The sequence below is a fragment of the Nuphar pumila genome, chromosome 11 (genome assembly GCF_984573655.1).
Source record: "Nuphar pumila chromosome 11, dmNupPumi1.hap1.1, whole genome shotgun sequence".
NCBI lineage: Eukaryota > Viridiplantae > Streptophyta > Magnoliopsida > Nymphaeales > Nymphaeaceae > Nuphar > Nuphar pumila.
Genome location: NC_143259.1, coordinates 114,558,635 through 114,583,723, shown reverse-complemented (window position 1 = coordinate 114,583,723; position 25,089 = coordinate 114,558,635). Strand labels below are relative to the sequence as shown.

Genomic DNA, 25,089 nt, shown 5'->3' with positions numbered 1-25,089 from the left:
TATATATATATATATATATATATATATATATAGAGAGAGAGAGAGAGAGAGAGAGAGAGAGTGAGTGATTTCACTTAATGGGAGGGAACATATAACTGTCATAAAACATTGGTTACCCAATTGGGGTATGCGGGCCATCAGTGCCCTTGAATGTTCATAAGAGACAGACACAATAATAAAACACTTACTAAGAAAGAAAAACTACTTGTTTTCATTCAGATCTAGGCCTGCCTTGGAGAAGGTAGGAGGTATAAAATTTGATGGATATTATTGTTAATATGCCCCTCGAGTGATAATAACTCGATGTCCTTGGCCATTGGAAATATGTGACAAGATCTACCATATATGTATTGTAGGTGGGTAGTTTTCATACTTCTGCAGAAGGTTATGGTGCATCTTTGTTTATGGTCTAAGGTGAACTTGTCTCTCAGTTATTAAACCACCTTATGTGGAGTCACAGAGCCAGTTAATCATATAGGGTATTAAAACACATAGCATAATAAACTCACATAAGTTCCTCCTGTGAGTACTTACAATTAAAGTTAAATATCGAAATATAAGTTTATCACAATCACACTACTAAATACCATAAATCAAACTCTGAAGATTTATAAATATTGTATTGTAAATATTGAGCATTATACGTTTTTACCTTAAATTTATAAGATACCTATCAGGCTGTCACAAGTTTAACCTTATTATTATAAAATATCAGGTGAGCAATAAACAGGATATGGCACGAGGCAAGGGCAACATTCAGATCCAACAACTTTTAGGATCTCGGGACCAACTTAGGATACATTTTTTTTTATTTTGAATTTTAAGTCTTCTTGAAATTATAAAACTATTTTTGAAATTCTAATATATGTGTGTGTGTGTGTGTGCAAATTTTGTTATTGAATCTTTGAATGTGCCCTGATCTTTGAAAAGTTTTTTCTATCTGTTACCTGCTGGAATCGTTCGACCCAAACATTAAGGATCCTAACTGCTTGAGAGTTTGAAATAAAAAAATTCAAATTTTTATGTAAAAATCTTGGGTCGAGGGTTTCGGGGTGTGCCAGTCATGGCACCAACAAGTTGATTCAGGATTTTGCTAATACATTTTTATACTCATTGAGGCATATAAAAGTGACCATACAAGTCCATATAGTTTATTATCATGCTTAATAGTAGGGATGCAAATATGTCGGATCCAGTATTGAAGCTTTGTGATTTTTTATTCGGATCTGACTCTCCCATGTATTTAGCTGATCCAAATCTCATCATCTTGCATCCATATTTAATAGTATGGTGCCCCAACTCTGTATATGGCGATGCTCTAACCATCAGTCACTTCAAGAGGATGGAAGCCATTATGGAGTTGGTGCATATCCCACTTGCACATATTCAAGCTCTTTTTCTTTTATTATATTTCTAAACTTCCTTTCTATTAATATTTTCTTAAAAGAGCAAATTTTACCGATCCTATGTGGGTTTTTTGACTTGAACCCTTCTAAAAAGTAAGATCTCATTATATTTCAGTAAAACATTGAAGCACAGCCCACAAGGTTCTACCTTGTTGGCTAGGTGCGACAGTGGTTTGTTACCTGATATGGGACGACCACGGTTCGATTCCAAAACCCACATAGGGCATCTCTTGCTGCAAGGTAGAAGTTGGGTTTACTAGGGACACTCCATGGTTGGAATTTCTAGCCATTGATATCTTAAACTAGATGTCAAGTAGATTTGTTAGGGTTCTTTGAGAATGACTATGGAAAATATAATATCGACCATTGAAAAATCATGAATGCAATGGATAGATTCACAATATGTATGTAGTGCATTTTATTTTGTTTTTTAATTAGAAAAGGGAAAACCTGATTCGAGATGGAGACCAAATCCAAACCCGATTGGACACAGATAAAATTGCTTATACTGCAGATCGATTGAATGAGAGATAGATTAATCAGAATCCCTTTCGCACCTCTTCTCATCCTGACAGACTCACTTTTAGTAGGAATGTCAATAGGTCAGGCATGATCTAATATTTGGTTAGGCCTACAAATATGCATTTATTAAAAAATATATGAAATATCAACAACAATACTTATGTTTGTCCTAGTCAGCCTACGAAGCAATGCAGAACAGTTGGCATATAACATGCGAGGAGCTACCAATCTTTAATCATGAACCTCTTCATTGCATGACTGACTCTACATTACGGCACATAAAAATTCATGGGCAACGTCACGCATCTGGGGTCTTTCAATGAATATGTGCTCTCATATCCAAACTTGCATAATAATGATTAACAAGGATTAATACACAATATCTACTAATAAATATTACACAAGTGTTTGAAATCTTCCCACCTTGTGCTACTCACTGTTCAGCCTGGTTATTCGTGTCACGTACTCCAACGTGATGGTTATCTCAAGATCTCTGAACTGAAATGTGTTGGTTGCCATATTTCAAAACTACACAATAACCTTTAAGAGGGGGGTGACTGATATTTCATGGTGTGTTCTTCAAGAATTTGTGAAAATGCATTTGATCCAATAACTCCTTTGCTTCCTCTTTGAGTGTTAAAAATCATTGGTGTACTTAGTTCCAATAGAACCGGTGCATGCATGATGTTGGCTCTTTTGAAACAATTGACTGAGAATCCTGCAATCAAAATTAATTTTGCTCAAATTAGTCAATTGCAATGAATTCATGTATAATAGCAATATATATATAGCAATTTTCTCAATGAAATCGATCAATTGCAATGAATTTCTACATATTGCGCACACAAACTAATCAATTGCATTCATGAATAGCAGCAATATATATATATATAACGCATTCTATAGGCTCCCTTTTTCATTAGGCCCCTTCAAAAATCATAGTTTTAAGTATTTTTTTTCTCACGTCTAACACAGTAGGAACCGGCTTTTGAATTGTCGAAATCTGACCTATATACAAGTTTTTTCGGTAATCCAAAATCAATGGCTACAAAGGTACCAATTTTTTTGGCTAAAAAAAATTATGTTTTTTCATCGAAAAACATGATCAAAGAATCGATTCGCACTAAATCAAGCATGCTAAACACATCTAAAGGTTCATATCTATCATAAAACACTTAAAACTTATGGGGCAGAATGGAGTTGACATATAAATGGGGCCTAATATGTTCAGTTCTCATATATATATATATAGTAGCCCATAACAATGGGCAAGCAAATCATCCATTGTTATCGAATGCATATCCTCAGCTGATCGCACATGGAGTAGCGGTACATCTTTTTTTTTCGTAAAAAACACATTTAACAGCAATCACCAACACCGCTAAATGTGCATTTTTTGCCCAAAGAATTAGCTGTGGTCATGACCACCACTAGTGCTCTTTTTTGCGCAAACTCAATGTGCACTATTAGGTCGGACGCATGCCCGCCGTTGATCACGCGCACGATCAGCGGCAGGCACATGTTAAATGAAAAAACAGTTTTTAGCAGTAAAGACTATTTTTTCACCCAAGGCATTAGCAAGACTGCTGCTAATTCATGCACATCGATGTTGGACATGCGTTCGACGAACGCAAATCCAACGTTTTGGGCATTTGACATTACTGTTTTTTCATATATATATGTTCTTAATCACGTTGACCGTCCAGCGTGGGCATTGAAGGACGGTCAACATGCAAAAACAAAAAAAGATGCTAAACAGCATCAAAATACACACAAAAAAACACATCACTGTGACCCTTTAGTGGCGCTTTTGAAGCACCGCTAAAGGGTTTTTTGAGAGTTTTAGTTCTGTTTAGCATTTTTTTACACAATTTTTTTCATGCTAACCGTCTATCAACACGCACAATGAATGGTCAGCGCGATTAAGCATGGGTTCAGCACCTATGCATTAAGCACCCATCAATATATATATATATATATAGAGAGAGAGAGAGAGAGAGGCAGGGAAAAAAGGGTTGGGGAGAAAGATTGGAGGGGGAAAACTTTTTCAACTTCTATTTAAAGTCTTTTTTATGACAACCAATTTTTTATTTTAATAATAAAAAGGTAACCTCCAAACAGTAATGCATTTTTCCGTATTCAAGTTTATTAAAAACACATTTTTTTCTTGGTTTGCCAAATGAACCCTAAACCCCCAAATTAACGTGCCTATAGTCATTCCAGTGCGTGCAAGAACATAACCTAAACTCCAAAGTAATAAACAGAATTTAGCAAGTGTGCCAATACTCATTCGAGTGCATGCAAGAACCCATTCAAGGCCATACCATGTGTAATGTTTCATCAACTATAATAGGTGAGGAACAATTTTACAAACATCCTCTGTAACCTCAAAGTACATTTATGAGCTCTGGAATATTATACAACCAATCTGTTTGTTTAAAATGAATACCTGATCTGAACCCCCAATACATGGCCGTACCATAACTATGCAGCTTTTTATTACTCCAAACACATCTACTGACGCATTTCAAGGCCTCAAAAAACTGAATTGCCTGAATGCTGGAACTCAGCAGAGGAAGAATGCGAGAAATCCTGATAGCACTATTAAACCACCATTACCAAACTGTAATCCCCTACAGTGACACCCTGAAATGTGCCCTTGGTCCTCACCTATTGTTTTGTGAACATGCCCTGTGTCAGCGAAGAGAAATCATAGTCGCTACCAGACTTGATAGAGGTGCTAGAAGTGGCAGTTGAAGGTGTGCCAGATAGTCCCGCTGCTGCTCCATTGGGGTCTGGAGATCTTGTACCCACATTATATAAACTGTAAAAAGAAATTCAATTAGAAGAAATACATTGTGAAACCACACATTAGCTAACTTAGGAATCATAGGTGAGACCACACATTATCAAAACAGTCTAGCGACCAACAACTAGAACAAAGTATAAACCATTTTAGAAGACATGATTTGCATCAGATAAATAGATTTATGAGCCTAAGGTTAAGTACTGGGAAGTTAGACCAAATCAGGTCCAACATCCACGTAGGACAGGACTGTTAGATCTCTACGAGATTATAGACCCTTTAGAGATAGCAGAGGTTAGATATAAGTCACTTGAAATAGAAGAATTGGGATGTTCTCACTTCTCACCAATTTATATATCCACATGATTTCGTTTAAATCATGCACACTGGGGATGTAAATGGTTACATTCGGTCAGGATGGTTGCATGATAGAGGAGATCCGGAATGTCAAACCTCATTATGCATGAACTTGAACATGCGGACACCCACAATATGCCTAGGCATGTAAACAGGTTGAATTCAAGGGAAAATTGTTATACAGGTGCAGTTCTGCTTCAGTCCGACCCCATAAACCCAGTGGAAAGTGGAGCAGCTGGAAGAAAATGAAAATAGGTTTTTTTTATTTTTTCAAATTTTAACTAAGATGGGAAGGAAAGGGTAATGGCTTATACTGCTGTTAAGGGGAGACAGATGGGCCACGTGCTTGTATCCTCTAGACTCTATGAATGGTAAATTTGAATATAATGGATCCCATCATATGTCGCATGATGAGATCTGTTTCCGTAGTCAGGCTATTACAACATCCAACAGCACAACAAATAAAGAAGCATGGAAGACAAGTGCAAAGATACCTGGGAAGAGGAGAAGAGTTTGAGCTGACAGATGGATTTGCCAATTTATTGCTTCCTGCCTGCTAGCATAATAAATTATATTAATAAGTATACAGAAGAAAGGACAAATAAAAGGAGACGAACAATATAAATGAGTCAATAATGTAGATGGTGAGCCTTTAGCTTCATAGGATTTGCCTGATTAAACTGCATATCGTTTTGCCCCATCATTGGCATCCTCATTCCTGCAACTGAAAAGTTCATGTTGGGCCAGCTTAGGGCAGGGGAATTTCCACCAAGTGCATTAGCAACATTAGATCTGGGTTGCTGGGTCACACCACTAGATTTTGCTGCTGCAGCCATAAGCAGTGATTGCTGGTTAACCAGAAATGCCACTTGCTGTTGATGGATTGAAAAAGGTGACACCATGTTGGACTGCATAATATCAGGGAAGCTTAGATGATTGAAATTTTGTCCAAAACAACTAAGATGTAAACAATCTAAAACACACTACTTAGACAAGGCTTCTACAATTAAAAAAATATTAAGAAAAAAAATTAGAAGATAATACTGTTTCAAAGAGGCTCATAATATCATTCTTTACGTCCTTCTGGCTCTTATCTGGAACTAGAGGGGTAGTTGTAGCTGTAGTTTGTGGTGAGTCCTTGAACAGGTCTTCCAGTCCAGATAAAGATTGCTGTTTAGTTTCACTTGAGGCTGGAGCTTTTCTTTTTTCAGTCGCTGGTGTTGGTTCAGCAGCTGCAGAGTTGCAGGCTCACAATTATTGGTAAGATAAAGTTAAAGAAAAGTATGAGCTAAGGGCTGAGAAAAGCTAGCTTAGAAGTTCTCATAGTTTATCCTCTAAAGACTAAAGACTCATGAGTCAACTTGGGAACCTCATGAGTCCAGTGTATTGTAGATCTCTGTCATGCAGCAAGAATTGATTCAATAATTTATCTGATTGGCTAGGCAAAGTAATAGGCCATATATGAGGAATTGCAAGAGCATGAAAAAAAAACAGAATGAAAAAAATTATAGCTAGAAAAAGCAAAAACAATGACATTTTTGTTACAGTCCATTTAAACCTGTAATCCCTACTAGAAGACTTTGAGGAAAAGTGTTTGATTCAGCATTGACAAACTAATAGTCCATGGCTGCCAAGCCTGCCATAAATATTTTGCCTTGACTATCCACCATCATCCATCATGTCATGAAATCCCACTTACATTGGAATCCTGCCCAAGAATTATCGTCTGATGATGCTTCAGCACCATTTGCCACAGGATCCTCCATTGTCAGCATATTGAAAAGATCAGTGGCCAAATCAATCTTCTTAGTCATGGTATCTGGCGCAGGAGTGGCTGTCTTGGGTGGATCATTCTGCTGATCACTCTGAGGCACAACAACAGGTTCTACTTTTGCATCAGAGGCACACTGCTTAATAGGAATAGCACAAAGTAAGATGACACCTTTGGCGTAAATATCCTTCAAGAAAAAACCAACGAAATGAAATGAAAACAAAATTTTCCTACACTATATGAGATCTATTACAAAGGGTAATTAGACAAAAAGATATACTAACACTTTGTCGCAAAGAACAAAAGGAAAATATCCAAAGCATCTAAAACCAGTTATTCTTATATGTGCTTCAATTAAAAGAAATAGGGATATAACCGAATGTCTCAATAGGCACATCATTTATCACCCTTCATGGCTATTGAAGAAGAAATAGAATTTAGAGTTAAAAATATTACCTAAAGAAATTAAGTGAACTGGAGATGTGTGGACTTTTACTGTGAAGTACAAAATGAACAAGTAGGTGTATCCTAAAGATTAAATAAATTTATGGGGTTCATTATGAAGAAACTTTCACAACAGTGTCCAAGCCAAATCCCATGGTGGTGCTGTTACTCATTGATCCACAAGCAGATGGACCATTATGGCAATTTACATGGAGAAAAAATATAGGGTACTTTAAAACTAATCAAGTACAGATATTTTTTATTAGAGCAATTCCTCTATATGTTTCCAAAGGATTAGGAGGCATTTGGTTGCTCTTTTGTGCCACCCCCCCCCCCCCCATGTGCGCCTTCCCCAAGGGCAGAGATCAGTGCATTTCAGTGTAAATTTGAATATGAAACTTCCTGATTTAAGATCCAATGATTCAATGCCTCAATTCTCAGCATGGGGCCCACATCAAAATCAGTGCACAGTTCTCAGAACGGAGGTTCAAACAATTGATCACAAAAAATTTATATGAGAATGGGTACACAGTCAACAAAGATGGCCTGGAAGAAATCAAAAGTTAGAAACCATGTTTGAATTGTATTTCTTTTTTATACAAGCTGGGGGAATAGTCCCCAACCAGATTCAAACCTGTGAACCCTCAGCTAGGATTGTGCGATTCTGACCAGTTCAGCTACCTTATTTGATCACTTTTCAGTTTTTCATTTGACAACAAAGGTTAAGGTGCTTTTCTATATGTTCTTAGGACATAAGTTGCTGAGTAAGAAAAGAATCTGTATCAAAAGGATGAATATGATCCATCCACCAGCACCAAACCTTCAAGCCAGGTTGTGAAGATGCTTCAACGTCTCAAAGGTTCCTAGGAAAAATTATTTAACTTACTATCACCATACCTGACACTACTCATTCAGTTACTTTAATGAGTTACTTCATACGTCTCTCAAGCTTAGCTTGCAAGTTTTATAATAACATACTGAAATATCTGAAGGGATTTCCTGGAAGAGAAGACCTTTGTACCGATCATAAGAATTGTAAAATTCAAGGGCATATGCATATTGGATGGGTTGAATGCAGTTGATGGTAGGCAAAATATTATGGACCATTTTGCTGATACCACAACCTGTCATGCCCCCAAAACAGACCCCAACTGGTCATGTCTCAGGGGGTGACACTATAAGCCCTTCATTTCTGATGGTGGGTAACCCAACAAAGCTTTACAAAAGCAAGAGAAAATAAACATTTCCAGAGATTTGTGCAAATCTATTTACTAAAAACCGTACTTTTATTTCAATTTCTAATACAAGCCCAAAATCTGGTTTGGGGAACATTTACAAAGACCTTCAATACATAAGATAACAAAACAAATGACTCAAACTCTTCACTCTTTCTCAGTGTCCTGGTCCACCATTATCCTTTCAAAATGCCTGACAACTAATACCCCCAACTTCATTCTGAAAAGCACAGTAATTCTACCATTGCTCAGTAAGTTACTAATTACCACCCATCCATTAGAGTGTTAGGTTTATTTTTTTGAAATAATCATCTAACAAGCATTGCTTTGTTGGAAAACGGTTTATTGTGAAAACCTCTTTCGAAAAACAAATTTACAATTATCCTTTAGAATCTTGAAATAGGGTACAATCATTAGTTCACTTTCCATTGCATTAGTTTGAAGCTTTAAACAATAACCATTGGTATAAACGTAACTTTATAACTTTATTGTCCTAAAATCATGTCCAAATCACTACCCACCAAAGCTTTGAGGGTTTGACAAAATCCCTTGGCTACTACTGATGAACCAAAACATTTAATGTTAATCTCATTTGCCAACAATTACCAACTGGTGAGGGGTTCACTTGTAATAGTTTAGAACCTAAGAGGAGTCAAAGCACGATGTCAATACCCTTCACAGGTAATATTTCATCCCATTGACTTAATCAAAGGATTCAGTCAACCCAAGACCAGTCCACTGAGTTAATAGAACTCCCATGATAAGTCATTGGGTTATATAACATTTAACACCCAACACCAGAGGTCTTTGTCAAAAAATGCATCGAGGGACACTTAACCAGTCGACGATTCGATACATATACAGTACAGAAGCGATTAAACATTCTTAAATTCACAAATACTTTAAAACTGAAAATCATTTTGCTTAGAAAATCATATACGCATTCAATCAATAAATCAGTGAATATAAATTCTAAATCTTTTTAAATGAACAGCTTTTTTGTGACAAACATATATTCATTTCAGAAATCATAGGTGTAATAGTCCTTTGAAAATACCGTATATTTATTTTTTGAAACCATAGGTATGAACAATCCTTAAAATAATAATTTTTAAAACCATAGGTATTGTGGGATTTTTCAATCATGTTGAAGTATATAAAAATAATAGTTTTACAATTATGACCAATAAATTCAACCATTACGAAAGATGAAAAGATTTTTATCATCATAACTTGCATCAACAATTTATAATGGAAAGAGCATCGAAATCTAACTCAAATCACAAGTAGCAATTGGTAATTTACTCTAATTATGAGTAAAAAATTGTAACTTAATCTGATCATAAATGGTAAAATGTAATTTACTTCAAAATGTATTCTAGTTACATAAGTTAAAATATAACTTTAATTTCAAAATGAAAATTACTCATTTGCTTCAAAATATAACTCTAATTTTAAATGGTAACTAATAACTTACTTAAACTATGGACGGTAAGTCCTAACTAACTTCAAAATGAATCTAAGTTATAATTCAAACTACAATTCTAACTTCAAAATGATAACTAGTAACTTACCTTCAACTTGGTTCATCTCTCTTTCTCTCTCTATGGGATGGCCTCTAGGTCTCTACTCCTTATCTCTACACTACAAATGATGGGGGAAAGAGATCGTCATCCCCCTCCCACCCACCCTATTTATAGTTTTTCAGCCCCACTAAAGTGCTACCACCTAATCCGCCATATGTCCTCTTGTTTTTGGTGTAACCATATTTATGAACACTTAGCTACGTGAAGTGTTTATTCCTTATTTGTTTTCATTTATGTATTGACACATAATAGGTTGAGGTTGACACACAACTACTTCTTGTGTCTTTCCATTATTTTGTCATATGGCAAGTTTGAGTACTTGGATTGGACCTTATTGTTAATCCAAATCTAAATCCAAAATAGCATATCTAATCCATACACACTCAAAATGATATCCAAATTCATATCTATATCTGAAAACTCTTAGGATCCAAACTATGTTGGATCTAGATCGAATACCCAATTATGTCCAACCCATTGCAGCCCTTTTTGTTATTTCTTTTATCGTTCTCCTATAACACTTGGACAATTATGATTGTAGGTTTGACTTTTACAAGTGACCTATATTTGACTTTTACAAGTTACCTAAAATATCTGCCTCATATAATTGTGACCATAGTGTGACTTTTTCAGAAGACCCAAGTTTGCCTTTTACAAAAGATTTAGAATGTTTGACCCTTGTAGTCTTTGAAAAATTATTATCATGGTTGGACTTTGTGAGAATATCTCAAAAGAGATAATGTGCACTACAAGCACAAACTCCACAAAGGGAAATGTATACAAAGGCACAAGAACACTTGAATAAATGTACACAAAGGTACAAATAGAGAATACCAATGCTAAAATATAAAGGATCTTTATTGAAAATAATGGAGAACAAAGCTCCACGCATATTCTATACAAAGGGGGAACACCCCTATTTATAACACATTTAGTGAGGCCTTGGAGGGGCTCCACTAGCTATTGGAGCCCCTCCAACTATTGGTCCAACGGTTAGAATTCTAACCGTTGGAGGGGCCCAACGACTAGTGATGGGCCCCTTTCCAAGGTTGACTTTGGTCAACAATAAAAAAGAAAAAGAAAGAAAATAAAAAAGATTAAAATAAATTACAATCATATTCATAATTAAGAATATGAGTAAAAAGGAGGAAATGACTAAAATACCCCTAAGGGTTTTACAAGAAGATGAGTAGAGAAATATATATATATATATATATATATATGTATGTATCTCTCCTTATGTATATACAAATATATATATAAAAGGAGATACAATTTAACACCTTCCCTCAAACTTAGGGTGCAATGACCAAAAGTTTGCCGAGAAGAAAGTTGAATCTAGGAGAGCAGAGCGCTTTTGTGAAGAAATCTGTCAACTGATATTCCGAAGTGACATAAGGAAGATCTATGACTTTTTACAAATATGCTTCTCTAGCATAGTGGCAGTCCATCTCAATAAGCTTTGTCTGCTCATGAAAGGTGTGATTTTTAGCAATATAGATTGCACTGTTATTATCACAACACAACTTCGTGGGTCCCTGAATCTGAATCCCCATGTCTTGTAATAACTGATGAATCCAAACAATTTTCATAGTTGTAGAGGTCATGGCTCGATATTCTGCTTCAGTGGATGATAGAGACACTTTTTGTTGTTTTTTGCATGAGACCAGTGATTCTCCTAAAAAATACAGAAACCTGTGGTAGAGTGACGGTTATTTGGGTCACATCCTCAATCAAAGTCAGTATAAGCAATTAGATTTAAATCCAAAGATAAGGAAAGAAACATTCTTTTATTTATGGTCCCCCTTATGTATCTGATAACTCAGAGAACGGCGCCCATATGGACGGATGTAGGGGTATGCTGAAATTGACTTTCAACGTGTACGGCATGCGAGATGTCTGACCTTGTAATGTTAAGGTACATTAGTGACCCCACAAGTTGCCGGTAATGAGCAGGATCGTCTAAAAGTACTCGCTCATTAATCTTCATTTTGGATCCTACAACTTCAAGAGTCTCACAGACCTTATCGTCTGTAATGTTTGATCTGTCAATAACCTCGCATGCAAGTTTAGTATGTGACAAAAAAAAAAACTTGTGAGAATAGGCAACTTCAATGCCTAAAAAGTATGTCAGATATCCTAAGTCTGACATCTCAAATCTTTCTTTTAATGTGTTTTTAATATTTTTGATCCCTTTGATATCACTACATGTAATTAACATATCATCAACATATAGTAGTAAAATTACAATTTCTGCATCAGACCTTTTCACAAACAAGGCAATGTCAGTATAACATGAATTAAAATCATTTTGTACCATTACTTCGTTAAATCGATCATACTAAGCCTTGGGGGCTTGCTTCAAACCATAAAGTGTTTTTTTTAGACGAAGAACTTTACCCTTTGGTACATTCATGCCTGGAGGTGCATCCATGTAAACTTCTTCATTTAGATCCCCATTTAAGAATGCATTTTTTACATTCATTTGGTATACGTTACATTTTTTAATGGATGCAATAGTGATCAAACACAGGACGGTGACCATTCACGCAACAGGAGCAAAAGTTTTCTCGTAATCCATGTTGTATTCTTGGCTATAGCCTTTTGCAACAAGTCGTCATTATATCTTTCAAGACTCCCGTCACTCTTAGTTTTTTCTTTAAAAACCCATCTACACCCTATTATTTTTTTCCATTGCATCCCTCATTCAAAAGTAGAATGCCATTGCGGTTGAAGGGAAAGTTTTATAGGACGACTATTAGGCCCGCTTTACTATATGGTACGGAATGTTGGGCTGCCAAGAGACATCATATTCAAAAAATGAGTGTAGCTGAGATGCGGATGCTTAGATGGATGTGTGGAAATACAATAAAAGATAAGATTCGAAACGAGGAGATACGTAAGAAGGTAGGTGTTGCACCCATTGAAAATAAGATGCGAAAGAATCGTTTACGGTGGTTTGGACATATTCGGTGAAGGCCTAATGATGCTCCAGTTAGAAGGTTGGAGAAATGGAAAAATATATTAGTTAAAAGAGGTCGGGGTAGGCCTAGGAAGACTTGGATGGAGATGATAAGAAAGGATATGAATGCTTTGAACCTCACCGAGGACATGGCATTGGATAGAAATGATTGGAGGAAAAGGATTCATGTGGAAGACCCAAAATGAATTTCTTTTTTTGGTTCATATCGTTGACCCCAATTGTTTTGGGATGAAGGCGTAGTTGTTGTTGTTGTTGTTGTTGTTGTTGTTGTATCCCTCCATTCTATCATTTTATTGGCTTCTTCGAAATTTCTAGGTTCTTCATATGAATGAATGGCACTAAGACATACCCTATGTTTTGGTGAGAACGGTTCATAGGATATAAATCTAGAAGAATTTCTTCTAGGTCTTTCGGTTCTTCGTGAGTGGTTTAAGATAGGTTCACTATACTTTTCAATTGCACTTCTGAATGTATTTCTATCTCTATGCGTATATGCAATTGGTTCATCAGTCATTTCTTCTTCATGTTAAATAGGTAACGGAATAATTTCACTCATTTGCCTGTCATCAATCACTTCATCATCACTAAAAATATCCTCATTTTTAGATAATAGCTCAAACAAGGAGTAATCGGCATTATCTTCAAGAGTTTTATGTTCATCAAATCCACTCATATTTTCTAAAAAAGTTACATTTCTTGAAACATATAGTTTATCACTTTGAATATCATAACGCCTAAATCCCTTCTGCATTTCCGAATATCCAAGGAATGCACAAGGGATGACTTTGGGAGATAGTTTATCATTTTTGTCAGTGAGGACAAAACATTTACAACAAAAAATTCTTAATCTATTGTAGTCTGGTTCTTTTTTATGTTAAATTTCAAAATGAGATATTTGCTTCAAAATTTTTAATAAAGGCGGCTTATGAGATAAACCGATGTGAAGGCCGCTTCGGCCCAAAATCTTTTTTGAATGTTTTGAGAAATAAGGTCCTAGTGATTTCAATTATATGTCTATGTTTTCGTTCGGCTAAGCCATTTTGTTGTGGTATTTTGAGACATGATCTTTGATGAATAATCTCATTGCTTTTAATATAACTTTTAAACTCATTTGAAAGGTATTCTACTCTGAAATCAATCCTAAGAATTTGTAATTTACTATTGAATTGATTTTGTATCGTCATATGATATGTCTTAAAGGTAGAAAAGACTTCATGTCTATGTTTGAGAAAATATATCTAACAATATCTTGAATAATCATCAACATAAATAACATAATAAGAAAAACCTCCCTTAGATACAACGGGTGTCGGTCCCCATACATCTGAATGAACAATTTCAAATGGTTTTGTTGAAAACATGGTTCTTTGTCCAAAAGGTGAGCTTCTCATATTTTCATGAATACAATAATTACAATTGAAGTTGTCTTTACATGGATTTTTAGCAAAATGTAAATAAGAAAGTTTAACAATATTTGGATGCCCAAGGCAATTATGTCAAACATTTATATCTTTATGTTAGGCAATATTACAAAAAGAGTGTTTTGGAATTTGAAGAAACTCCATATAGTATAGATCTCCTTTCCTAGAGCCTTCTCCAATTAACTTCCCAGACCGGCGATCCTGTATCCAACATTTATTTGATGAGAATTTGATATCACACCCATGATCCGATAGTTGAGAGACAGAAAGCAAATTTAGATTTAATTTTGAAATAAATCTAACTTTAGGAATAAAAAAACCTTGTTTTTCAAAATCTCTAATTCTTTTTATTTTAAGAGAAGCTCCATCGACGGTAGAGACAAAAGAAGATGAAAATTTTTTGGTATATTTAGAAAGACTCAAAATATTTGGAGTCATATAAAAGGATGCACCCGAATCTAAAAGCCAAAGAGTCTTACCAGGAGGAGAGAAGGTTGACATGGCGGCTCCCGAAATGGATCCCTTGAGGAGAGGTTGAAGACCTTCCATGTGTAATGAAGTGGATCGAATCCGATGAATATGCAAGAGCACACACCTCAATCAAGTGTTCAAGTGAGAACACTTGATTGAATAATCACACCACCCACACAAGGGTCAAATGAGAAAGTATATTGCATAGAAAACTCTCTTGAAAAAGAGATGAAATAATACAAAGGCCATGAGGCTTATTTATAATACAAGAGGCTAAAGGGGGCAGCCAATATGGTTGTTGGGCTGCTCCCAACGGTCATATTTATGACTGTTGGGACCAGATCCAACAGTAAAAAACAAAAAGTATAAAGGTGAAAAAGGTTGTCAGCCCATTAAGGCTGATGCCTATTACAATGAAAAGACCGAAATACTCTTCCTGGGTATTTCGGTTACAATATATATATATATATATATTAACACCCCCCCCCCCTCAAACTCATGGTGGAACAATCGAGAGTTTGCCAAGTAAGAAGTGAAATCTTGGAGACGAAAGCGCTTTGGCGAAGAAATCTGCTAATTGATATTCAGACGAAACATAGGACAATGTGATGGTCTTTCTCAGAAATTCTTCACGAACGTAGTGGCAATCCATCTCAATGTATTTCGTCCTCTCATGAAATATATGATTACTTGCAATATATACAACGCTCTTGTTGTCACAACATAATCTTGAAGGTTCTGCAATATGAACCCCCAAGTCTTCGAGAAGTTGTCTTAGCCACACTAACTCAGACGTAATTATCGCCATGGCACGATACTCAGCTTCAGTGGAGGAGAGTGACACATTCTGTTGCTTTTTTGCATCGCCATGAAATTAGGGAGTCACCTACAAATACACATAAACCAATGGTTGAGCGTCTATCATTGACATCCCCTTCCCAATCTGAATCAGAATATGCAATGACTTCTAGTGAGGAGAAGGATGATAAAAACAAGTCAAGATTAATAGATTTTTTAATATATCTAACAATTCTCATTACAGCACTCATATGCACTGTAGTAGGAGCATGCTGAAATTGACTAGCAGAATGAATAGCATGAGATATCAGGATGGGTAATATAAAGATAAGACAAAACCCTAATCATTTGTCTTTAGGGTGTTGGATCTTGCAAGGGCTTTCCATCATCTTTCTTCATTTTGGCATCTATGACTTTCGGAGTATCGACCAATTTTTCATCTGAGAGTCCTGATCTTTCAATGATCTCCGCTGCGTATTTAGTATGTAACAAAAAATAACCACGATGTGAGTAAACAACTTTTATTCCAAGAAAGTATCGTAAAAAACCAAGATCTATCATATCAAAGTTGGTTTTAAGCACATCTTTGATATGGTTAACTCCTTGCTTATCATCTCCTGTGATTATCATATCATCTACGTAAAGAAGTAGGATCATCATTCCTGCATTAGAAGACTTAACAAACAATGTAGTGTCAGTAAAGCAAGATTTAAAATGAAGTGGTGTCATCAGATTACTAAACCTATCATACCAAGCTTTGGGGGCTTGTTTCAAGCCATATAAGGCTTTACGTAACTGAAGAGTTTTCCCATGTGCTAAAGTCAAGCCTGGTGGAGGATCCATGTACGCCTCTTCATCCAGATTACCATTTAAAAATGCATTTTTAACATCCATTTAAAATATAGGCCATTTCCTAATCGATGCTATAGCAATGAGAGTTCTAACAGTGGTCGTTCGAGCGACTGGGGCAAACGTCTCATCATGGTCTATCTCATATTCTTGATTATATCATTTAGCCACTAACCTAACTTTATATCTTTCTAATGTTCCATCGTACTAGGTTTTTACCTTGTATACCCATCTGCATCCTATAGTTTTTCTTCTTTTAGGTAATGTTTGGATTTCCCAAGTTTTTGCTCTTTTTAATGCTTGTAAGTCATCGTTCATGGCCTTAACCCATTCTTGATGATGTTTATCCTCATGGTATGATTGAGGTTCAAAATACGTGTGAATGGTCGTTAGATACGATCTATACTTTGGTTCAAAAGAATCATATGATACAAATCTACTAGGAGCTTTTGAAATTCTTATAGATTTTCTAAGGCTAAAAGAATCTTCTTCTTGGTTTTGAGAGTATCCTTTTAGGGCACATGGTGGGTGACCTTCGGTACGTCAAGCATAAGTTTGTAAATTACTGTGAGATAGGTCTATATCATCAAGATTCCTTCTCACATTCTCATTTGCCTCATGCATATCTTCACTTTCATGAATATTTTCACACTTATCATTGACTAGGTCAAAAAGGAATGAATAATCACAACTCTCTTGGATTTTTTCTTTGCTAAAACTGTTTTCATTTTCAAGGAATGTAACATTTCGAGAAACATACAATTTGTTTTCAATGTCATAACACCTATATCCTTTTTGGTTTTCGGCATAACCTAAAAAGTTAAAAACACGGAATTGCTTTAGGAGAGAGTTTATCATTCTTGTTGGTAACAACAAAACACTTGCACCCGAAGATCCTCAACCTTTTGTAATCAGGATACATTTTACAAAGTTTTTTAATAGGAGAGACATTTTCAATATTTTTTGAAGGCATTCTATTTATCAAATAGACCGTCGTAAGGGCGGCTTCGGCCCAAAAATATTTTGGAACATTTCTAGATACTAGAAGTGTTCTAGTGGTCTCAATAATGTGTTTATGCTTTCTTTCGGCAAGTCTATTTTGTTGAGGAGTGTATGAACACGATTTTTAATGAACAATCCTATTTAGGTCAAGATAATTTTCAAACTCTTTTGACACAAATTCTCCCCCGGAATCGGTTCTAAAGATTTGAATATTGGTTTTAAATTGATTCTTTATATAACTATGCAATTTTTTAAAACAATCAAATACTTCTGATTTGTGTTTTAGAAAGAATATCCAAGAGTGTCTACTATAATCGTCTACAAACACAACATAATAGGAAACACCTCCTTTGGACACAACCGGAGTCGGTTCCCATACATCTGAATGCACTAATTCAAATGGATTCTTAGTTATAAGGTGTCTTGGTCCAAAAGGTAAAGACTTCATTTTGCCAAGAATGCAATCTTCACATACAAAATTTTTTTCTTTACGATTTCAAAGAAATGAAAACAATTGTAATTTGGTCACACTAGGGTGTCCTAGTCTTTTGTGTCAAATTTCTATATCTTTATTTTCCACAAAATTATGAAAAAGTTGTTTTAGTAATTCAAAATTGTCCATGACATAGAGATCTCTTTTATGGCCTCGCCCAATCGGCTTCCCAGACTGAAGATCCTGTATTAGACAATCATTAGATGAAAAAACTATTTTGTAACCATAATCCGCAATTTGAGAAACCGATAAAAGATTTAAATTTAATTTTGGTACTACTCTAATGTTTGGTATGTGAAAGATAGGTGTTTTTTTATAATACCAAAACTTTTAATTTTCAAAGATGTGCCATCAACAATTGAAACACAATCATTTAGATTAAACTTGCATTTGGTCAATATGGACTCATTAGGAGTCATATGAAATGAAGCACCGGAGTCAAGAATCCAAGAGGTCTTACCATGGTTGTCACTTGTAGATATGGCTGCTCTCGAATAAGTAGCTTGAGCTTTAAGCATAGGTTGTAGTGCCTCCATTAATTGAGATAAAAGAGAGTGAGCCGATGCATTTGAAGTCGTCCATTTCACTCCTTTCAACTGAAGTCACTCTTTTGTCTTCTTTATGATCCTCCTTTCTTTTGGGACAAAAAGGTTTGATGTGTCCTGGTTCATAACAATGATAACAAATAATTTTTTCACCCCTTTTAAAATCATGATCACCCCTCTTTTCATAGTTGTTGGAATTTCTACCGTTCTCATTTCTTAAAAAATAAGGTGGTTTATAGCTCTTGGTATGATTTTCAGGCTTTGACATAGCAAGCACGGATTCTTCATCTTTAGAAGTGGATGGCTTTTTCAATCTATTTTTTTTCATCGTTAATTCGTCAACAGTTTCAACTATGGAAGGGACCCCTCCTCTACGAAGAAGAGCGGATTTAGTTCCTTCAAATTCGGGCCTAAGCCCATTTATGAATTGATAGAAATGCTCCGCTTTGATTTAATTTTTGCAGAGTTCGACATCTTGTGGGCAATGCCACTTTGGTTCGAGAAGAGCCAATTCATCCCAAAGAAGAGAGAGAGCATTGTAGTATTCCCTTATGCTCATCTCTTCTTGAGTCATGGTCCTTACTTTGTTTTGGACGTTACATATATGTGTGATATCCTTAAGACTATACATGTCTTTAAGGTATTTTCATGCATCACTAGCGAAGTCAAACTTCGTCAAACTAGAACACTTGTGGATGTCCACACTATTGATGAGTCATCCAATAATTTTGGAATGACCCATCCTCCGTTCCTTCCATCTTTTCTCATAATCGGAAATGGCTTTAGTCATTTTCTATCCTTGAAGCGCAACTTCTTTTTCATTCTCGATTTTTGTAAGAATGAGTTTAGGCTCATTTTCGGTGTCGTCAACCAATCCCCAAAGTCCTTTTTCATTTTATGTTTTACTATGGATGCCCATGTCACATAGTTTATGCCATTTAGGTGTATGGGAATAAGGACTATTACCTCCCTCTCATTCTCCATTTACAACAAGTGGATAGAGAGAGAAAGAAAAAGAAAGAGAGAACGAGGAAGAAAATACAAGACTTTTTTCCAAAGTGGTCCACTTTCCGATGCAACAATTCATGATTTATTGTATTTTGCCAAGCTCATGATCCTCCTCTTGATATTGTCACGATCTTCTCTAAAAACAAATTTTGGAACACCCAAGCTTTGATACCATGTAATAAAGTGGATCGAATCCGATGAATATGCAAGAACACACACCTCAATCAAGTGTTCAAGTGGGAACACTTATTGAATAATCACACCACCCACACAAGTGTTAAATGAGAAAGTATATTGCATAGAAAACTCTCTTGAAAAAGAGATGAAATAACCCAAAGGCCATGAGGCCTATTTATAATACAAGAGGCTAAAGGGGGCAGCCAATGTGGCTGTTGCGCTGCTCCCAACGGTCATATTTATGACTGTTGGGAGCAGCTCCAACAGCTATATTGGAGCTGGCCCAACAGTAAAAAACAAAAAATTATAAAAAACAAAAAGTAAAAAGGTGAAAAAGGTTGTCAGCCCCTAATGGGCTGATGCCTATTATAGTGAAAAGACCAAAATACCCTTGTTGGGTATTTTGGTTACAATATATATATAGATAGATAGATAGATATATTTTAACACCATGATTTGATTTAGAGACAATGTGGCATTCTACGAAGTTGATGATCCTTCCTCCTTGGTTGGTTGGAATGTAGCAGACATAGTCACCATTCTTTTCCATTTTGGACATACCGGTTTAATATGTCTCGATTCTTTGCAAAAGTAACATATGATTTTGCTATAGTCTCTTCTACTATATTGCCCACCATTTTCTTTTCCTCCTTGATTTTTATTGAAATAAGGGGGGTTATATGCTTTTACACAGGGTTACCGGAAGCGCCTAGCTAAAAGGGGAAGCGCGCTTCGGAAGCGCGAAAGCTCGCGCTTCCGAAGCGTGGGGGGAAGCGTCCCCCTTTTTTGGGAAGCGTGTTTCCCTTTAATGGGGGACGCACTTCCCTTTAATGGGAAGCGCGCTTCCCATCACGCTTCCCCCTCGCTTCCCCCACGCTTCCCCTGTTTTTTCAATTTTTTGTATTTTTTATTTTTATTTTTTTCGCTTCCGAGACGCTTCCGAGACACTTCCTGAATCACTCCTAAGTGGTCCCACGCTTCCCCGCTTCCTAAAATTTTGAAAGTGCCTCGCTTCCCGCTCCCACTTCCCGTATCGCTTCCCGCTCCCGCTTCCTCAACTGGCAACCATGCTTTTACATTATTCCCCGGTCTAGAAACGGCATAGGCTCCCTCATCCTCATCTTTAGAGTGAACGACCAACACACTTTGATTGGTTTTATTCATTCTCAATCTAGTTTCTTCTCCACTTAGTTTGGTAAGCACATCCTCTAGAGGTGGAGACGAAAAAGACAAGAGAGAGGATCTAGTTGGATCGAACTCGGGTCTAATACCATTTAAAAAATTGAGAAAGTGATCATCTTCTAATTGCTTATGTCTTAGCTCAATTGCCTCTCCACTCCATTTGGGTTCTTGAAGAACAAGTTCATCCTAAATGGTGGATAATTCAGCAAAATATTCTCTAACGCACATTTTTCCTTGTTGAAGGGTTAATGCCTTCTTTTTGAGATAATACTTATGGGATAAGTCTCTTGATGTGTACATTCTCTCAAGATATTACTAAGCTTGAAATGCTTTCTTGAACTTCAAGATATTAGCATTTATTCTTGTTTCAACGGTAGAGAAGAACTATGAAAGAATCTTGTAGTTCTTTATTTCCCAATCTCCATGCCTTTTGTTGTACTCTTCAAAGGCTTTTTCCCTCTCTTCACCATCAAGAACCTTAATTTCGTCTTTTTCAAGGATGGTGATTTTAGGTTCGGGTTCGGGAATAGTGCCTTTGACATATCTCCAAAGACCTTTACCCTTAATGTGAGCCTCCATATTTTCGGCCCAAACATGATAGTTGGATCCATTTAGTTTAAATTCAAGGGAGAAATAAAAGTCTTTTTCCCCATAGAGGCAACTTTGAGAGAGAAAAAAAACTTCAAAAAGAGTGAGAATCTTACTTCTTGTGGTGAGATGCACTAAGGAGGATTGCACGAGTTTTCCTCCGCCAATAATCAAGAATGGAAGTGTGAGCACGCTTCCCAAGATGACCGCCAATAAACAATCAAATCGTTTGGCAACCTTGCTCTGATACCATGTGAGAATATCTCAAAAAAGATAATGTGCACTACAAGCACAAACTCCACAAAGGGAAATGTATACAAAGGCACAAGAACACTTGAATAAATGTACATTAAAGTACAAATAGAGAATACAAATGCTAAAATATAAAGGATCTTTATTGAAAATAATGGAGAACAAAGCTCCAAGCATATTCTATACAAAGGGGGAACACCCCTATTTATAACACATTTAGTGAGGCCTTGGAGGGGCTCCACTAGCTGTTAGAGCCCCTCCAACAGTTAGAATTCTAACCATTGGAGGGGCCCAACGACTAGTGATGGGCCCCTTTCCAAGGTTAACTTTGGTCAATAATAAAAAAGAAGAAAAGAAAAAAAAAGAAAAAATATTAAAATAAATTACAATCATATTCATAAGTATGAATGTGTAAAAAGGAGGAAGTGACTAAGATACCCCTGAGGGTTTTACAAGAAGATGAGTAGAGAAATATATTTATATATATCACATATATATGTATATGTATCTCTCTTTATGTATATACAAATATATATATATATATAAAAGGAGATACAATTTAAAAGACTTTCCCAGGGAACCCAAGTTTGATTTTTATCAAAGTCTTAGAATATTTGTACCCTATAATTCCAAGATAATTATGATCTTAGTTTGTCATTTACAAATGACTTAGATCAGTATATTACATCCCCCCCTTAAAAAAGAAATTTAGTCTTATATATAGCACATACCTCATAATAGGTTTAGATATTTTGCTTTCATTTCCTCTTCATGCTCCCAAGCAGTTTCTTCTTCGTATTGGTGTTGCCACAATACTTTGACCATTTATATAACCTTGGTCTGCAAAACTTGCTCCTTTTGGACCAGAATCCTCACAGGTTATTCAATGTATGTCAAACCATCTCTCAACTAAGCAGGCTTATAATGAATAATGTGTGATGGATCTGACTCCTAATTCTGCAGTATTGATACATGAAATACATCACAAATGTTTGACAGATGGAGAGGTAAGGTTATTTTGTAGGCAACCTCTCCAACCCTTTTCAAAATCTCAAACTCTACTTTCCTTTCTTCCCAAATCTCATGATTCCTTTGTAAGGAGATACTTTTATAAACACATGGTCTCCAACTTGAAACTTCATATTCCTTCTTCAATTATCAGCATAACTCTTTTGTTCACTTTGGGCAGTGTGAAGTCGGTCACATATCAATTTTATTTTATATGTGGTTTCTAGCATAGTTACAATATAGGAGATATTTTCAAAATATCGCAGTATTATCGTTGTATTTTCAGCAAACGATATTATAGGTAAAATATCATGATATTTTGGAAATATCGCCAATTTGATAATATTGTGATATTATCAAATTATTGTTATTTTTTTTTCTAAATCTTAAATGTGTTTTTCTTATTTATTTTGCATTATTTATTTATGTTTTATTATATATGTATTTTATTATCTAAACATGATTCTTTCTTATTTTTGTTTTTTTTTCATTTTTTTTTCTTTTTTTAAGCCCCAAAATTTTTTCAAGATTTATCACCAAACCTATAATATCACAAGAAATAGCCTCACAAAGATATAGCCAATACCGATATTTGTGACTTGGTTTCTAGTACCAACTCTAGTCCCATGAGCTTCCTTTCTCCTACTTCCCAACAAACTGGTAATCTGCATTTTCTCCCATACAATGCTTTATATTGGTCCATTTGAATACTAGCCTAAAAGTTATTATTGTAAGAAAACTCTATCAAAAGCAAGTGGTTATCCCAGTTCCCCTTGAAGTCAATTATACAAGCTCTAAGCAGATCTTCTAATATCTGGATCATTCTCTCAGATTGTCCATCAGTTTAGAGATGAAAAGTTGTACTAAATTGTAACTTTTTACACAGCCCCTTGCAAACCTGTCTAAAATCGTGATGTAAATTGAAGATCTCTGTCAGATGCAATTGTTATAGGGATTTCATGCAATCTCAAAATTTCTCAAATATATAATTTTGCTAGTTGATTCAGTGTTGTTTTCTTAATAGCTAGAAAATGGGATGATTTAGTCAATCTATAATAACCTAAATTGTATCATAACCATTTGTAGTTCTTGGCAGTCTAGCAACAAAATCTATTATTATATATTTTCACTTTCATTCAAAAATTGGCAAGGGTTGAAGCAAGCCAGCAGGTTTTTAGTATCTGCTTTATCTTGTCCCCAGGTGAGATACTTGGATACAAACTGGGCAGTCTCCTTCATGTTGTTAGTTCATTTTCGTATTGCTCAAGTGCATAGTATATTGAGTTTGATGTACTTCTAATATTTCCTTATTTATACTTGCATCATTACGAACACAAAGTCGCCCCTTGTACGATACCATCTTTATGCATATTGAAGTCTAGATTCAGACCTTTTTCAGCTTTATTCTTTATAACCCTCAAATAATGATCGTCTTCATGTGCATCTTTAATTCTTTGGATCAGCATTGGTTGGACTTTTAAGCTTGCTATCTTATGAGTCATTATTTCAATGTTTTTCCTACTCAAGGCATCTCCGACTATATTGGCTTTGAATGGATGATATTGAATCTAATATACTAATGTAAGTCACTGTAAAAGTCAAACTTGTCCCTAAAAAGTCAAACCATAGTCATAATTATCCAAAATTTATGAAAGACAAATATTCTAAGTCTTTGATAAAAGTCAAACTTGGGTCCCTTGGAAAAATCAAACCATGGTCATAATTATCCAAGAATTATAAGAGACGGATATTCTAGGTCTTTTGTAAACATCAAACTTGGATCCTTTGAGAAAGTCAAACCATGGTCATAATTATCCTAGAATTATAAGAGATGGATATCCTAAGTCTTTTATAAAAGTCAAACTTAGGTCACCTATAAAAGTCAAACACAGAGTCATAGTTGTCAAAGTATCGTAGGAGAAGGATATAAAGGAAAAATAGCTGAAATGGATTGGATACAGATATGGATTTGAATTTGGATCGGTATGGGTATGGATTTGAATATGCCATTTTGGAATTGAATATGAAACCTAATAGGATCCAACCCAAAATCTTCAACTAGTTGCATAACAACATAATGAAAAGATACACCTAGTAGTTGTGTGTCAATAAGAGCTTCCAAGTGTCAATACATAAATGAAAGCAAATAAGGTATTGACACCTCAAGTAGCTGGGTGTCCATGAA

General features: G+C 35.6%; 1 protein-coding gene across 4 annotated transcripts in view; it reads right to left on the bottom strand.

Moving 5' to 3' along the window:
• Positions 1 to 4,257: 4,257 nt before the first annotated feature.
• LOC149822948 (ADP-ribosylation factor GTPase-activating protein AGD5-like) overlaps positions 4,258 to 25,089 on the bottom strand; it is a 43,428-nt gene continuing 22,596 nt past the window's right edge. For 2 of the 4 annotated variants that reach the window (XM_089980446.1, XM_089980449.1), the window contains 5 exons: positions 6,791 to 7,049; positions 6,136 to 6,323; positions 5,763 to 5,999; positions 5,586 to 5,644; positions 4,258 to 4,752 (listed from right to left, as the gene is read on the bottom strand). In XM_089980446.1, coding sequence (XP_089836572.1) covers positions 4,599 to 4,752; positions 5,586 to 5,644; positions 5,763 to 5,999; positions 6,136 to 6,323; positions 6,791 to 7,049 — 897 coding nt within the window. In that variant the 3' untranslated portion in view covers positions 4,258 to 4,598. The remainder of the gene's footprint in view (positions 4,753 to 5,585; positions 5,645 to 5,762; positions 6,000 to 6,135; positions 6,324 to 6,790; positions 7,050 to 25,089) is intronic. The other 2 variants (XM_089980448.1, XM_089980447.1) reach the window with 2 other exon arrangements.